Raw genomic sequence first — 16634 nt, 5'->3', positions numbered from 1 at the left:
AAAAATAAAATCATGTCATATAGATGTGAAATGATATATCATTGCGATATTTATCTGAATTTCACTGATGCTAATGACATTCAACACCTTTTCATGCGTTTAATTGCCGTCTGTACATCCTTGGCAGTAATATGTCTGTTCATGTCCTTTGTTCATTTTCTTATTGGATTGTTTATTTTTTACTGATGAATGTTAAGTCATCTTCATTTTTGAAGTTTAGTTTTGCCAGATATAAAATTCTTGGTTGAGTTTATTTTTTTATTTCAGCCTCTTGAATATGTCATTCAACTCTTATTCTGGTCTGCATGCATTTGCTGAAGAGGCAACTCATCATTATATTCTTGTTCTTCTCTTCTTGATGAGTGGCTTTTCTCTTGCTGCTTTCAGATTTATTTTTAATGTCTTGGCTTCCAGCAGTGTACCTGTAATGTGTCTAGGCATGTATCTTTGTGTGTACACTAATTGGGTTCACTGGGTATTCTGCATTGAAATATCAATATTTTTTATCTCTGGATAAATTTTGATATTTATCCAAATATTATGTCTCTCATGTTTTATCTTTCTCCTCTTTTGGACTGTCATTACACATATGCTTAATTTTGTTTTAGATGTTTCTGAGGCTCTATTTTTTATAAATGTTTTTCTATGTTCTTCAGATTGGATCCTTTTTATTGCTCTGTTATTATGACTATAGTAAAAATTTCCCATTTATATGCTATCACTGCATGATTATATGGATGTAATAAGATAACTTATAGTACAGTTTTATTTATTTTTTAAAGTTTATAGTGATGTTTTACTATTTTTAAAACTTTCACTTTCCCTCATTATATATATTGAAGATCCTTATATAAATTAACTGATGTTAACTCTTGTATAGTGATGTATAATATGAATATAATATAATACATTGTATTTATTCCTATTATTGGTGACATAAATATTTTTTAATGTTGGGCTATTTCTTTTTTTTTTTTTTATATAATTTTATTTTTTTAATGGGGTGACATCAATAAATCAGGATACATATATTCAAAGATAACAAGTCCAGGTTAACTTGTTGTTCAATTATGTTGCATACCCACCACCCAAAGTCAGATTGTCCTCTGTCACCTTCTATCTTGTTTTCTTTGTGCCCCTCCCCACCCCCTATCCCTCTCCCATTCCCCCCTCCCCCCCATAACCACCACACTCTTATAAATGTCTCTTAGTTTCACTATTATGTCCCACCTACGTATGGAATAATACAGTTCCTGTTTTTTTCTGATTTACTTATTTCGCTTCGTATCATGTTATCAAGATCCCACCATTTTGCTGTAAATGTTCCGATGTCATCATTTCTTATGGCTGAGTAGTATTCCATAGTGTATATGTGCCACATCTTCTTTATCCAGTCATCTATTGATGGGCTTTTTGGTTGTTTCCATGTCCTGGCCACTGTGAACAATGCTGCAATAAACATGGGGCTGCATGTGTCTTTACGTATCAATGTTTCTGAGTTTTTGGGATATATACCCAGTAGAGGGATTGCTGGGTCATAAGGTAGTTCTATTTTCAGTTTTTTGAGGAACCACCATACTTTCTTCCATAATGGTTGTACTACTTTACATTCCCACCAACAGTGTATGAGGGTTCCTTTTTCTCCACAGCCTCTCCAACATTTGCTGTTACCTGACTTGCTAATAACAGCTAATCGAACAGGTGTGAGGTGGTATCTCATTGCCGTTTTGATTTGCATTTCTCTAATAGCTAAAGAAGATGAGCATCTTTTCATATATCTGTTGGCCATTTGTATTTCTTCCTGGGAGAAGTGTCTATTCATATCCTCTTCCCATTTTTTTATTGGATTGTTTGTTTGTTTGTTGTTGAGTTTTATGAGTTCTTTGTATATTTTGGATATTAGGCCCTTATCTGAGCTGTTGTTTGAAAAAATCATTTCCCATTTAGTTGGCTTTCTGTTTATTTTGTTATCAGTTTCTCTTGCTGAGCAAAAACTTCTTAGTCTGATGTAGTCCCATTCATTAATTTTTGCCTTCACTTCTCTTGCCTGTGGAGTCAAATTCATAAAATGCTCTTTAAAACCCAGGTCCCTGAGTTGAGTACCTATGTCTTCTTCTATGTACTTAATTGTTTCAGGTCTTATGTTTAGATCTTTGATCCATTTTGAGTTAATTTTTGTACAGGGGGAGAGACTGTAGTCCAGTTTCATTCTTTTGCATGTGGCTTTCCAGTTTTCCCAGCACCATTTATTGAAGAGGCTTTCTTTTCTCCATTGTGTGTTGTTGGCCCCTTTATCAAAAATTATTTGACTATATATATGTGGTTTTATTTCTGGACTTTCTATTCTGTTCCATTGGTCTGAGTGTCTATTTTTCTGCCAATACCATGCTGTTTTGATTGTCGTGGCCCTATAATAGAGTTTGAAGTCAGGTATTGAAATGGGCTATTTCAATATTGGAGGTATCATCTTAGCTTATGTATCCTTAGTCACATATGAAAATCCTGGTTTAAAGTAATTTTAAAATTTATTTTTATTGCCATATAGTTTTCAAATTCGGCTACCGGTATGTACTTCCAGCATGTTCCTTCTTGCCCTGTTAAAACTTGATTCCATATCCGCCTATCTTTCTCCTGCTAAACATACATTTAAACATAAAGAGTTATTTTGTATTCAGTATAATCAGCCAAAAGTGGAATGGAAAATAATTTATCAAAGAGCTGGAGATACCTAGGAGCCCACTGAGCAATCTTTTGAAAAAACTGTTAAAACAGAAAAAAACTATATTAGTTGTATAACAAACAGAACAATAAATAAAAGTTAAGGACCATTAACTCTTATAATTATAGATATAACTTTCATCACATCAAGAATCCTGTTTTCTCATCTACAAGTAAATGGAAGTACCAAATAATATTTAAAATTCATTAGGCTAAAAAAATCTGTATATCTGTGCAAATATTAGAATTATCTGTTATCTGCATTTACTCTGTGTTTTCTATCTTATGCTATGTTGGTGAAAAAGATTGCATTAATAAGTAGAGATAAAGGCAAATTATAACTTGTTTTAATTTTAAGGTTTAAAACCATACTTCAAGATTAATTTCACTGTGGTTACTAACCTAAGCAAAAGGCCTCAGAATGATTTAGAAACAATACAGGAAGACAAGAGAAAAAAATATAGCCAGAAAACCCAAGTTGGAAGAATAGATATAGTATTTTCCAACTGTTGTAACAGAAGTTAATAATTTGAGATCTAGATATCTTCATTGAAGTTAGGAAACTTACTATACATGCATGCACACAAATGCACATGGAGAAAACCAAAGTAAATCATGTCATCTAATAATATTTCTAATACAATAAAAGACTAGATTTCACTCCTTTTTAGAATCTTTTAAAAAAGGATTATTCAAAATATTGTGATATTAAAGTTATGTTTTGGACATGTAAGAGTAAAGCTCGAGGCAATTGATTTCTAGCCATATTTTAACATCTCTCTGTCAAAATCAGTATAACAGTCCTAATATTATTTGCTTAGAGCTTTTCCTGAAGGCTGACATTCAAAAACATGATTTCAGACAGACCAGGTGTTGGTGCAGTAGATAGAGCATCAGACTGGGATGCAGAGGACCCATGTTCAAAACCCCAGGCATGGGCTCACCAGCTTGAGCGCAGGGTGCTGGCTTGAGCATGGGATCATAGACATGATCCCATGGTTGCTGGCTTGAAGTCCAAAATTGCTGGCTTAAGCCCAAGGTCACTGGCTTGAGCAAGGAGTCAATCACTCTGCTATAGCTCCCTGGTCAAGATTCATATGACAAAGCAATCAATGAACAACTAAGGAGCTGCCATGAAGAATTGATGCTTCTCATCTTTCTTTTCCTGTCTGTCCCTATCTGTCCCTCTCTGTCTTTCTCTTTGTCTCTGTCACAAAAAAAAAATACACACACACACACACACACACACATACACATACATATATAAGATTTCATACTTTTTGTTTGAATTTAGTTCAGAATACTTACAAAAAATAAAATTTATTTTTGTTTAATCAAAACAAAAGACAAGTTATATCATTTATTTATTATATTTGAATTATTTCAAATTAGTGCATCTCTTGAAGGAGAAAGTTGCATATAGGTTTGATATGTATTTATTCACTAAAAAATATTTACCAAGTGCCATGCTTTGTGTCCTGTGGCATTAGAATCTGAAATACAGTAGAAAAAAAGATAATCATGTCTCTACTCTCATATTTGTGTTTCAAAGAGAAAAGATTAAAAAGGAAGTAAGAAGGGAAGGGAGAAGAAATTGAAAGAAAGGAACAAAAGAACAAAAAAATGAAGGAAAGAATAAATATTTATGCTTACACGATGTCTAGAATAAAATGTGAATATAGTTGCAATAGAGCACAGTTGCAATCAATACAGTCTTAGGACTCCAACACATAAATCTATACATCAAGGACAGATGTGCTGACAAACAGGAAGAGGGGCTGTTGAGATGCTTAGGTTCGTCCTTTGTGAGCTTGGGAAATTTCTTTCTGTTCTCGTCTTCAGTTTCCTCATTTAAAAAATGGAGAGTAGGAGTAGTTCTTTTAAGTCCCCTTCTGATATTTTATATTCGATGTTAAATGACCTGGGTGGACAGTTTCAGTTCTCACTCTAGGTTATGTAGCCGGTGTGTCAGTGATGGGGTTTCAGTTTATACATCCACATGCTAAGTGAGCTAGGACTAAAACTAGGGCAGGCTCATAATCTTTCTTCTATGTAAGACACATCAGGCATTTCTGATGGCCTTTATTACAAAGTTTCTTACCACTGTGCTTTACTTTAACCTTAATATACAGTGATACCTTGAGATACGAGCAGACTAACATACTTTTTTTAAGATACGAGCTATGACTCGGTCCGTATTTTTGTTCAAGAACCGAGTGAAATTCCGAGATAAGAGTCGTGATTCGGGAAGCTGCCGCTAGTTGGCGCATTGGTGCACAGTTCCAGTATTGGCAGTTTGATATATAGGAGTTGACAGACTTACAAGCTCAGTTACAAAACAAATTAAATTCGTATCTCAAGGTACCACTGTTTAATCTCTCGTTAAAAACAAAGTACTGTACATAAAAATAAAATACATAGAAACAAGAATTAAGACAGAATTAGATAAGAGGCACTGCTGGTACCTTGAAAGGTCAATATTGACTGTTCATTTTATACTTTATCTGTAATTGTGGATATAATATAAGGGAAGATTCTAGTTTAGGCTGTGTGTTCTGAACCAGTGTTTTTAAGTTTAAAGGCAAAATAAAGTTACATATAGGATAGAGAGTTAGAAATGAGAAGGATGTGAACAGTCTGGAAGACAATAGGAGTTTGGAGCTAGAAACCTAATAAGACAATGAGAGGCAGGCAGAGACAAAATAGTTCTTAATGGCTTGGGTAGCAAAAGTTGATGTCTGCATGATATACATATGAATATAAAAATAGTCCTTTTTCTTTTTCACTTCTCTGCTAAGTGTGGCTAACTTGTGATGCCTGGCCAGGCATAGGATTAGAATGCAAATGACTTGGACTTTTCAGTGCTCAGTGGGAAAAGAAGCAAGCCCAAGCATCTGGGAGAAAAATCAAGCCAGCCCTAGCTGTCTGTATAACTAATCCTTAGTCTTAAAGCAAAGAAATAGGAGTAAGGAGGAAACAAACAGAAAGCCTGGGCTCAGAGGCTGGTCCTAAGGAGTAGGTGGATCAGAAGAACAGAGCTGCAGTCTCCATGTTGCCTTCAGTGACCACACTTCTAAATGCTTAGGCACCTCACTTACAGTAATTAAAAGATCAGCAAATATTTTCATTAAACCATGAATTATGAGAAATCAAACTGAAAATATTGTTTACTCTCTGTGTTTTTGATTGTTACAGTAGTCCCCTTGATATGATATTTGCAAAATGTCTAGGAATATATCTGCCAGACTCTTAAATCCTTGATAATTATTGCTTTCTCTCCATCTTCTTGTTTCTTCATAGGTAAGATTTTTGCTGTAACACAAAGTCCTCTTTGTATTCAAAGAGAAGAAACCTTGGAAGAACTCAAAGTTCTATTTCAGCCAGTCTAAAATAAATGAAATACTGATACTTTCTTCAATTTCTTAGTTTATTTATCTAAATGGGAGCAGATATTTATGAGAAATGTGTATATATTAGGTATTTGATCCTCTGAATGGCTTATTGCCATAATTATATAAATTAAAGTCTTTCTATTCATTCAATAGAAATAGAAAATTTGAGCCTTCAATTATATTTTGGATGTTTAAAAAGAAAAATTAACAAAATTCTACCATAATAAATTCTAACATCAAAGAAAATTAGCTTGTCTCCTCTTAATTGAGAATATTCAGAGAATAAAGATGTTCATGCATATAGTTTGAAATTATCACCTGAAGCAGTAACTCTTAAGCTCTCTTGTGAAAGGATGCTTGGCTTGTACTTTTAACACTTTTGGTCTTTGGATTTTCAGGGAAAGGCTGTGAATTACTGCCTTATGATCTTGGAAGGTGCTTCTGTCCAATTCCTTTTACTTATTAGCAGAGTCCTGTTGGAATATATGATGTGGAAATACGGCTTCTATAAATGGGTTAAGCCAAAGATTTGAAATTCATTTGTGTTTTGTATCAAAAGACTATTATAAAATGAAATGTAAAATAGAGATAACGTAGCATGATGATTTCTTTCTTCAGAGATGAGCTTTCTGATGCTATTTTCCATTTTATTAATTTAAAGAATATATATTTAATTAATCTTGTTACAGTGAGTTGATTATTTTAGCATTTCAGTTGGTTAGTTGAGATGCTCTTTTTTTTTTTTTTTTTTTTTTTGTATTTTTCTGAAGCTGGAAACGGGGAGGCAGTCAGACAGACTCTCGCATGCGCCGAACTGGGATCCACTGGCATGCCCACCAGGGGGCGATGCTCTGCCCATCTGGGGTTTTGCTTTGTTGCAACCAGGGCCATTCCAGCACCTGAGGCAGAGACCACAGAGCCATCCTCAGTACCCGGGCAAACTCCACTCCAGTGGAGCCCCGGCTGCAGGAGGCGAAGAGAGAGACAGAGAGGAAGGAGAGGGGGAGGGGTGGAGAAGCAGATGGGCGCCTCCTGTGTGCCCTGGTGGGACTCGAACCCAGGACTCCTGCACGCCAGGCCAACGTTCTACCACTGAGCCAACCGGCCAGGGCCAAGATGCTCTTTTTAATGAAATATTAATCATGATTTTTAGTGACCCCTTATAATGAAAATATCGATACTTGGATGGCATCAGGAATAAAATGTAAGAAGTTCAATGACAACGTGTTGAAACAGAAGGCAGATTTAGAAACTCAGAAGCTACTAAGTAGGAGTTTAAATAGGTTTTGAGAGAAGACAAGTGAGACGAAATAAGAGTACTAAGGCTTCTCATAACACCATAATGTGAAAGTTGTTAGGAGAGATAAAAAAAAAATTTAAATCAGAAGTGGGCAGACAGAGAGACAGAATTCCACATGTCCCCCTCCTGGGATACACCTAGCAAGCCCCCTACCCAGTGATGCTCTGCCTATCTAAGGCTGTTTTTTGGTTGCTCGGCAAATGACCTATCCTAGCACCTGAGGCAAAGTCATGGAGCTTTCCTCAGAACTCAAAGCTAACTTGCTCCAACTGAGATATGGATGCTAGAAGAAAAGAGAAAGAGAGAGAAGGGAGAGGGGGAGGGGTGGAGAAGCAGATGGTTGCTTCTCCTGTGTGCCCTGACCGGGACTTGAACCTGGGACATCCATACGCTGGGCCAACACTCTACCATTGAGCAAACTGGCCAGGTCTGAGTAATAAAATCTTGATGTCTCTTGTGAATTTATGGAGCTCAGCAGTTTTTCCTTATTAGCACCTTTTACTTACGTTGTCTAATGGTAACAAGAATTTTGAAAGTAGCCATCTGAGGTAGGTAATTTATGCGCATGTCTTTTATGTACACATTTTTTTTTATGTCTTTATCATTTGAACAGAATCAAGAAATAATGTCTTATTTACCGTATTTTTCGCGCCATAAGGCACATGTTTTCCCCCCAAAAGTGAAGGAGAAAACGCCCATGCATCTTATGGAGCGAAAAATATGCTATTTTATTAAATATTTTAACACACCCTTTGGTTCAGAATATTTTTTTCTTATTTTTCTCCTTAAAACCTTAGGTATGTCTTATGGTCACGTTAGTCTTATGGAGTGAAAATACGGTAATTTTAAGTTTGAAGAATGAGGTTCCATCAAGTTTATTATCTGTATTAATATCCAACATCACATTCTGGATTTATTGAAAGTCATTTTGGTTTAATTTTTCTGTGTATTTCATCACCAATTTGAAAGAGTTAAAAATTATATACAATTTAGACCCTCTCTGGATAGCTTGGTTGGTTAGAGCATTGAGTCACTACAGAAGTTGCCAGTTCAATCGGCAGTCAGAGTACATGCAAAAAACAGGTATTTTTCTCTCTCTCCCTTCCTCTCTCTCTAAAATCAGTTAATAAAAATTTATATATATATATATCATTTTGTTTGAAAACACAGATTTTCATGAGTTTAAGAATTTTTTTTTTTTTTTAGTGAGAGAGACAGAGAGAGGGACGGATATAGACAGACAGGGAGAGAGATGAGAAGCATCAGTTCTTTGTTGTGGCACCTTAGTTGTTCATTGATTGCTTTCTCATATATGTGCTGATGGTGGTGAGGAGGCTCCAGCTAAGCAAGTGACCCCTTGCTCAAGCCAGTGACCTTGGGGTTTCGAACATGGGTCCTCTGTTTCCCAGGTCAATGATCTATCCCCTGCGCCACCACCTGATCAGGCTAGATATTTCTTAAATTTTAATAACATCTTTAAGAAGAAAATAATTTGGTTCTATATTGTTCAGACAGTGATTATTGTGTATTCAGATTCTCAAAACTGGAATATTTTACTAGGAAAGACACTGGTTTAGATCTCTTCTTTGACCAAATGATATTTTTAGCTGCATAAATTATATGTAATTTTTCTGCATTCTTATATATTCTACATATTTAGAACTCCTAAGTCATTATACATAAAGTAATGCATTGGTTAGAAAGAATTAATGCATTCTCGGGATATAATATATAAGTATTTGAAATGACAAGACTCTCCATATTACTGATCTATAATTTTTACCTCTATTTTAAATCTGTCTCTAGATTTATATTGGTGGATAAATCTATGAATAAACAGTTAGTTATCCAATTTATAAAAAATTTCAAAACAGATGGTTTCAATAAAATAAAAATACATTATTAATGATTTTTCTTTCAAGTGTTATTATGTTCATGTGTTGTACCATGCCAGAATTAAATGTCTAGATTCACGTCACATTTTTGTACTTTTTCACATTTACTGTTATTTTTCCATTGTTGTCTTTGAAAACATATTGGGTTTTTTTAGTTCTAAAACTTCACCTATTAGTCTGTATGCCTTCTTCCAAACATATGTCTTTTCCTTTCACTATTCCTTACTGTTAACTTCATATACATTCAAATTTCTTTTATTTTTACTCTGAAACACATCTTTTTTTTTCTGGGTAATATCATTCATATGTGTTCAACTTTGAGTTACATTGGAGACAATGAATAATGCATTATTAATTAACTTAATTAAGAAAATGAAAAAAATATATATTGAAGCTATAGAATTTTCCACATCTAAATTAGTTTTCTTTGACTTTTTTTTCTGGTTATTTTCTATTATTTTTAATTTTGTTTTTTCTATTTTATGTTATACAGTGGGAAGAGATTGGTGAAGTTGATGAAAATTATGCCCCTATCCACACATACCAAGTATGCAAAGTTATGGAACAGAATCAGAACAACTGGCTTCTGACCAGTTGGATCTCCAACGAAGGTGCTTCCAGAATTTTCATAGAACTTAAGTTTACTCTGAGGGACTGCAACAGCCTTCCAGGAGGACTCGGGACCTGTAAAGAAACTTTTAACATGTATTACTTTGAATCAGATGATGCAAATGGGAGAAATATCAAGGAAAACCAATACATCAAAATTGATACCATTGCCGCCGATGAAAGCTTTACAGAACTTGATCTTGGTGACCGTGTCATGAAATTAAATACAGAGGTTAGAGATGTAGGACCTCTGAGCAAAATGGGATTTTATCTTGCCTTTCAAGATCTGGGTGCTTGCATTGCTCTGGTTTCCGTGCGTGTGTATTATAAGAAATGTCCTTCTGTGGTCCGACACTTGGCTGTCTTCCCTGACACCATCACGGGAGCTGATTCCTCACAGTTGCTCGAAGTGTCAGGCTCCTGTGTCAACCATTCTGTGACAGATGAACCACCCAAAATGCATTGCAGTGCCGAAGGGGAGTGGCTGGTGCCCATCGGGAAATGCATGTGCAAGGCAGGATATGAAGAGAAAAATGGCACCTGTCAAGGTAAGTATTTGCCTGCATGTTGGCAGGTGCTGTCTGCTTCAATTGGATCATGTATATGTATTTCTTCCAATGATTATGAGCAAGTGACCTTTTACTTTGCTAATTTATGGAGGTGATTTCTTTTCAAGTTAGTTTCTCTCCTCTCAGAATTTTAAAAGTTTTGGAAATAGTAACAGATTTAATGTTATATTTTATATTTTATTGCCTATATATAGTTAATACTCAGTGTAGTGTTTCATATTCATTTTGCTTTCAGAATTTTCATTTTTGAAAAACTCAAGCCAATGGATTATTTCTTTATATGTAACATTCCTTGCACAGTTATTATCTGCTACTCTACTGCTATTTCCTCTCCATGAAGAGAAAATAGTACTTTTACTTGCTTTATAAAATTCAAATGCAAATTTTAGATGAGACTTGCTAGGGCTTGCTTTTATCTGCTTTTCAAATTTATTTCAGAAATCAGTTTAGCAATATGAACTTCATAAAAATACTTGCAAGCTGACGAGACTTCGTTGACTGTGATGTTTGCATATAATTGCTATTACAATTAAAAATGACCCAAAAGTTACAGGCCATGTTTAAATGCATAATAAGTAGTGTCCAAGAAAATAACTGCTTGGAGATACAGCCAAAACAACAAGGTCATTTCAAAGCAATTTGCACATGGAGATTTTTTTTTCGTTTAATTTTTTTTTAATTGAAACTGAATTATGCATGCTTCCTTTCTCATTAGAAAGTGCCCTCATTGTGCCTACAGTGTGGTGAGTTGCCCTTTTAAGCTTGGATTTTTGTCATTGGCTTTTGGAACTGGATAGCACTTGATGTCAAAGTACAGAACAATTTGTATGGAAGAAAATAACATTTTTTTTCCTTAGAAAAATCATTAATCTTTATGAATATGAACTTGTTTTCACCATGATGTGCACAAAAGAAATAAGTAATGAGAATTAACATGTATTAATATGAAAGCACAAAATGCTGAGAAGTCACCCTGATGTAACCTGGTAGCTTCAGGTGCATTTGTTTAAGTTCAATATATAATAAGAATCAAACTTGTTCAAATTTGTTCAAGCCTGAATGTAGATTGACTATAGATCAACAAAAACAAAACTGGGGAAATTATCTGTAAATCATAATAACTTAGCTTAATTATTTCTTTCTAGACACATATTACACCACTTTTAAGTTTCCTTTTGCAGCATCACCTCATATGTATTTTGTCTCCTGTAATTAAGTGTATGGTTGTTTTTCATGTACAGAGGGTCCTCGGGTTATGACACAGTTCTGTTCCTAGAACAGTGACATAACCTGAATTTTTGTGTAAGTTGAAAAATTACACCCTAGCCTAAGTCACTTACCTATCCTAACACCATTGTAAAATCATAATCTAGAACATAAAAACACAACTAAGTCTCAGAGAAAGGAAAAGGACATAAATATGCTGAACTGTACACTGGACTCTGCATTCTTTTGCCGTGGATAGCCAAACTGTTCACCCACATAGTCAAAGTGTAAGCCAAAACACTCGTGTCTCAATTTTTTTAAGTTTTTTGGGAGTGAGCACCGTAAACACAAAACATTGTATATCTAGACTGTTATAACCCGAGGACCCCTTGTAATCTACAGCTCTACACACACACACACATGCACGTGCACACATGTAAACAGTTTTATTACATCAAAATTATGTTTCAGAAATGCTTTTAATATTTACAGAGAAATGAATTATATTTTATTCAAGATTGCATTTTAACAAAAGTTCTAAGTAACCTTAGCTTAACTTTTTTCTGAGCAGGCTTCTTGGTGTAAGGTGAGGATACGTGTAATTGTAGGAAATTAAATATAATTTATTGAATACATTTTATTCTTTTCCTTAAAATATTTATAATATAAATCTTATTATATCTAAAACTTGTTTAGTAGTATTACAAAGCAGTATGCTCAATTTGATTAGTTGTTTGTATCATTTTAGAGAATATATGGTCACTAGTTCAGAGCACGATAACCTTTGTCTTTCTTCAGATTGACAGAGGGTATAAAAAACATCTGTTTTTTTAGAGGATAATTTTTTATTGTTGCTGGAATTAAAATATTCTGTTTATGATAAAAATATCTCGGGGAAGTAGCATTCTGACAGACTTTGTCTTAGTTTAGTGACTTAATAATATACTTCTTTTGCCCTGACCTGTGGTGGCACAGTGGATAGAGCCTCAACCTGGAACACAGGTCACCGGTTCAAAACCCTGGGCTTGACTGATCAAAGCATATACGAGAAACAGTAACTACAAGTTGATGCCTCCCACTCCCCCTTTCTCTCTCTCTGCTCTCTCTAAAATCAATAAAATAAAATCCTTAAAAAATTAATACTTTTCTCATACTCTTCTATTAATAATTGAGAAGAGACATGATTGGGAGACAGTAGGGTGAGCAGTGGAGACTACGCTGTAGAAAACTGCATTGAACTGGACTCTGCCTTGATACATTTATTACTCCAGCCTGGTAGTAGGAACAGAGCTGTGGGGTCACAAAGGCTGTGAACTACACAGCCCCAGAGAGCATTGTACATAATGTGATGTAGTCTATGTGAATAGTGCTTCTTGGTGTTCTTCAGTGCACAAAGAGTATGTGGCCACTCCATGAGGAATTCCAAATGTTTATTCTATAAATAGCTTATCTCACTGAATGAATAAAGGAGTGTCGACGGTGTTCTTTTGGAGAATTAAGGCATCATAGATATTCTCTAGGCATGTATATCTATACATAATATGTACATACAAGGAAGTATATGTACATGTGTGTCTTATAAAATTCTACCATAACTCCAACCCAGTGATTTTGAACCTTTTTCATCTCATGGGATACATAAATTAATTACTAAAATTCACAAAAAAACTATATTTTTTGTGATCTGACAATAAAAATATGTATAATTTAGATTCATTCCCAGCAATCAGCTACTGTTGTTTTAGCTGTTGTTGTTTTTCAATTTGAAAGTCTAAGGGAAAAGAGGTCAGTGCCCCTGAATAAATAATGTTGCATATTTTAAAAAGTCTTGTAGCACACCAGCATGCTGTGACACTGGTTGAACATTGATACTCTAAACTGTTCTGTGATCTTAACCTGTTCTCCCCACAATTTTAAGTGAACATCACAATGTTTTGAAACTATCTTTGATCTAGAAATCTAGAAATCATTCTTAGTATCTAGAAATCGTACTTAGTATCTCCTTTCTCCCGAGTGCATGATTCTAATCTATCACAAAATATTTATAGAAATTACCACCCAGTTACCTCTTAAAATCACTTATATCTCTCTATTTTCTTTTCCTCCAATTTGTATAAGCATATTTTGTAAGAACTTTATTTTTAAATTTAATAAATGACTATATTTAGGTTTGGTTTTTGAGCCATGTGAATGTATCACGTCTACAGAAATGCAGACCTAGTTTTTTCATATACCTCTCCTCAGGCCCGACCTGCACCCAACACCTACACTTTAAATATATGAGTGGTTTGACCTTGGTCAGGTAGCCCAGTTGGTTAGAGTATCACCCTTATTTGCAAAGGCTGTGGACTCAATACCTGGTCAGGGATATTTCAAGAAACAACCAACAAATGCACAACTAATGGGAACAAGAAAACTATGTTTCTCTCTGTGTCTTTCTTTGTCTCTCTCCCTTTTTCTCTCTCTAAAATCAACCTACCAATCAATCAACAACATTTAAAAAATAAATAAAAACTTCAATGGTTTTCTTTAAGACAGTTTATACAGTGGCTGAAGATCCCGCATGGTTTTGCCCTTATTTTTTCTCCAGACACATGTGAAACTATGCTTTCTCCCCTCCCCAGTGCACTAGCCACATTGACTTCCTTTCAGCTTCTCAAAACCAATTATTTCACTTTCATTAATTCTTCTCGGATTCTCCCTTCCCTTAAAAGTTCCTCTACAGCCTTTGTACCCTGTAAACTCATACAACTCATACTAATCTTTCAGATCTGGGCTCCAAAACCAAGGCTGTCCCTGACCCTCAAGACTAAGTCAGGCCTGTTATTTACTCATAGAATTGTTCTTTCATAGAACCATTTAGAGTTATAATTTTGCACTTATTTGTTATTGGATTCATGACTCTCCCCACTCCTACTACACAGCATAATCCTTGATGGCAGGAGTAGCATTTATTAAGGAATGACAAAGAAATCAAAAGGCATAACAAGTTCAAAAGGGAAGAAGTAAAATGTGCAAAGACATAAAAGAATACTATATGTTTAAATTATTGATTTAACTTTATGTTTATCAGCTGGAAATATCCTGGGTCACAAAATTGATAAACAAGGCTTTTAAATTTATTTTTTCTTAGACCCAAGATTTTCAGGCCAAATTTTTTGAATCATATGTGATTGGTATATTATATATTTATTATTATAAAGGCCATCTTAGTGATTTTTGTAGAGATTAAAACATCATATACTGAAATGCTTATATATACATTTAATTACTCAGTTTTTGTTTTTCTAATGTACGATTGACATCAAACAATTGCCCGTGTTGTCTATGAGAATATTCAGGTTAGAATTTAGCTGGCAATCCAAACTATAAAACTGCAGAAATTTCCTCTTTTTTTATGTCCTTTTTTCTTGTTGTTACTAAGTTTTCAAAGTCCTCAATAAGGCAAAAAGTTATGCAGGCATAAAGAAACATTTTTCGGTTTGTTAGCTAAGATTTTACCTTAGATTACTTGATTCCATAACATTGCTCATTTCTTTTTAAATTTTTCCATGAAATAAATTATGGAAAATTATTTTTATTTATAAAATAATGAACTAGATATTTAGATGGTAAAGGGACATGTATTGGTGTTAGAGCTGATGTAATACCTAAAACTCTTCAATATATTTTTTCTTTTTTTCCCACTAAATCATGTTTCTCTGTTATCACTAGTGCAAATATTTGACTTTATTTTTTCATCTTACGGTAGTAAGAAAATAAGTATATTTGGAAAATGGTTAAAAATTACCTCAAATAAGAAGGCTTTAGGCATATTTTATCAATCTTATTTTGCTACTGTTCTCTACCCCTGATTAAATGTTCAGTATTTTAGAATTAAGATAATGTGCTTTGCTCACAGTGATGCTAGAAAAGTCAGATATCTTCGTAGTTTTACTTATTTGATAATCAAGATATGTTGGCATTTCATGAAGATAATAACCATTTTAAGAAGCTGATGTTTGAGTAAATCCATTGCAATGATGTTCGTATGTTAATACTTACCAAGTTTTTACTAGGAGTTGACCTGGTAGTTGCTGTCGGATCACATTTATATAACATAATATATACACAGGGTGTGGTGGAGTTAATTAAAGGTTTTCAGATACTAAACCTTTAGGATGGAGACTACCAGGCAGCTCATTAACACATGGCTTAATCCCAAAAGACCACTAAGAAGTGATTCAGGAGTTCCAGCCCATGTAGCAATTCCGTGATATATCATGCCCACTCATTTAATGTCCTTTAAGAGAAATTAACTACATTTTCCCTAATAATCTGGCTTTGACTGGTTAACAAAGTACTCTGGTTTCTATTGTATTAACTTAAAATATAGAGAGCATTTATTTTTCTAAGGCTTACTTTTATGCCTGAATTTTCTATAATAAACTGCTCTAAGTATACAAATTTATTTCTTTGAAATGTTCTTTATTTTCAGAAACTAATAATGTATTAAATCCATTTATACAAGTATGCTTTCCTACTTGTTATTTATTATTATTTCTGATGAAATCCATGCTATGTTTCTTTTCCCTTAAGAATCATATGAAATTTTTTTAGTACAAAATTGTTAGCAAAAACCCATTTCAGAAGTTTCTGCTTTTTACTGAAGTGAATGTGTTTGACAGAAGCAATTGAGTTCACATGAATCAAATGTTGCCTGCCGCGTTCTCTTGTGATTATGTTGCTGACTTAGATGCAAGGCAAGACCACTAATCTTCATCAGTTGCTAGTGGAATAAAGTAGTAATTTGAAATTACCCCTAGATAATTATAGTTTCACTTATATCAAATGGAGAAAGAGATTTAGATTGTGGGTCACTTCCAAAACCAGTCAGAGTGAAAACGGTATATAATGCATGCTGAAATACGGAAAAAAGAGGAAGGGGGTTACACACTGAGAGCTG

The 16634-nt window shown here is 34.3% G+C and overlaps 1 protein-coding gene across 5 annotated transcripts in view; it reads left to right on the top strand.

The window, feature by feature from the left end:
- EPHA5 (EPH receptor A5) overlaps nucleotides 1-16634 on the top strand; it is a 373740-nt gene that overhangs the window by 69457 nt on the left and 287649 nt on the right. For all 5 annotated transcript variants that reach the window (XM_066384549.1, XM_066384547.1, XM_066384548.1 and 2 more), the window contains exon 3: nucleotides 9799-10462. In XM_066384549.1, coding sequence (XP_066240646.1) covers nucleotides 9799-10462 — 664 coding nt within the window. The remainder of the gene's footprint in view (nucleotides 1-9798; nucleotides 10463-16634) is intronic.

Source organism: Saccopteryx leptura, chromosome 5 (assembly GCF_036850995.1).
Source record: "Saccopteryx leptura isolate mSacLep1 chromosome 5, mSacLep1_pri_phased_curated, whole genome shotgun sequence".
Taxonomy (NCBI): Eukaryota; Metazoa; Chordata; class Mammalia; order Chiroptera; family Emballonuridae; genus Saccopteryx; species Saccopteryx leptura.
Note: the sequence above shows the minus strand (reverse complement) of the source record. Positions and strands in the feature narration are given on the sequence as shown.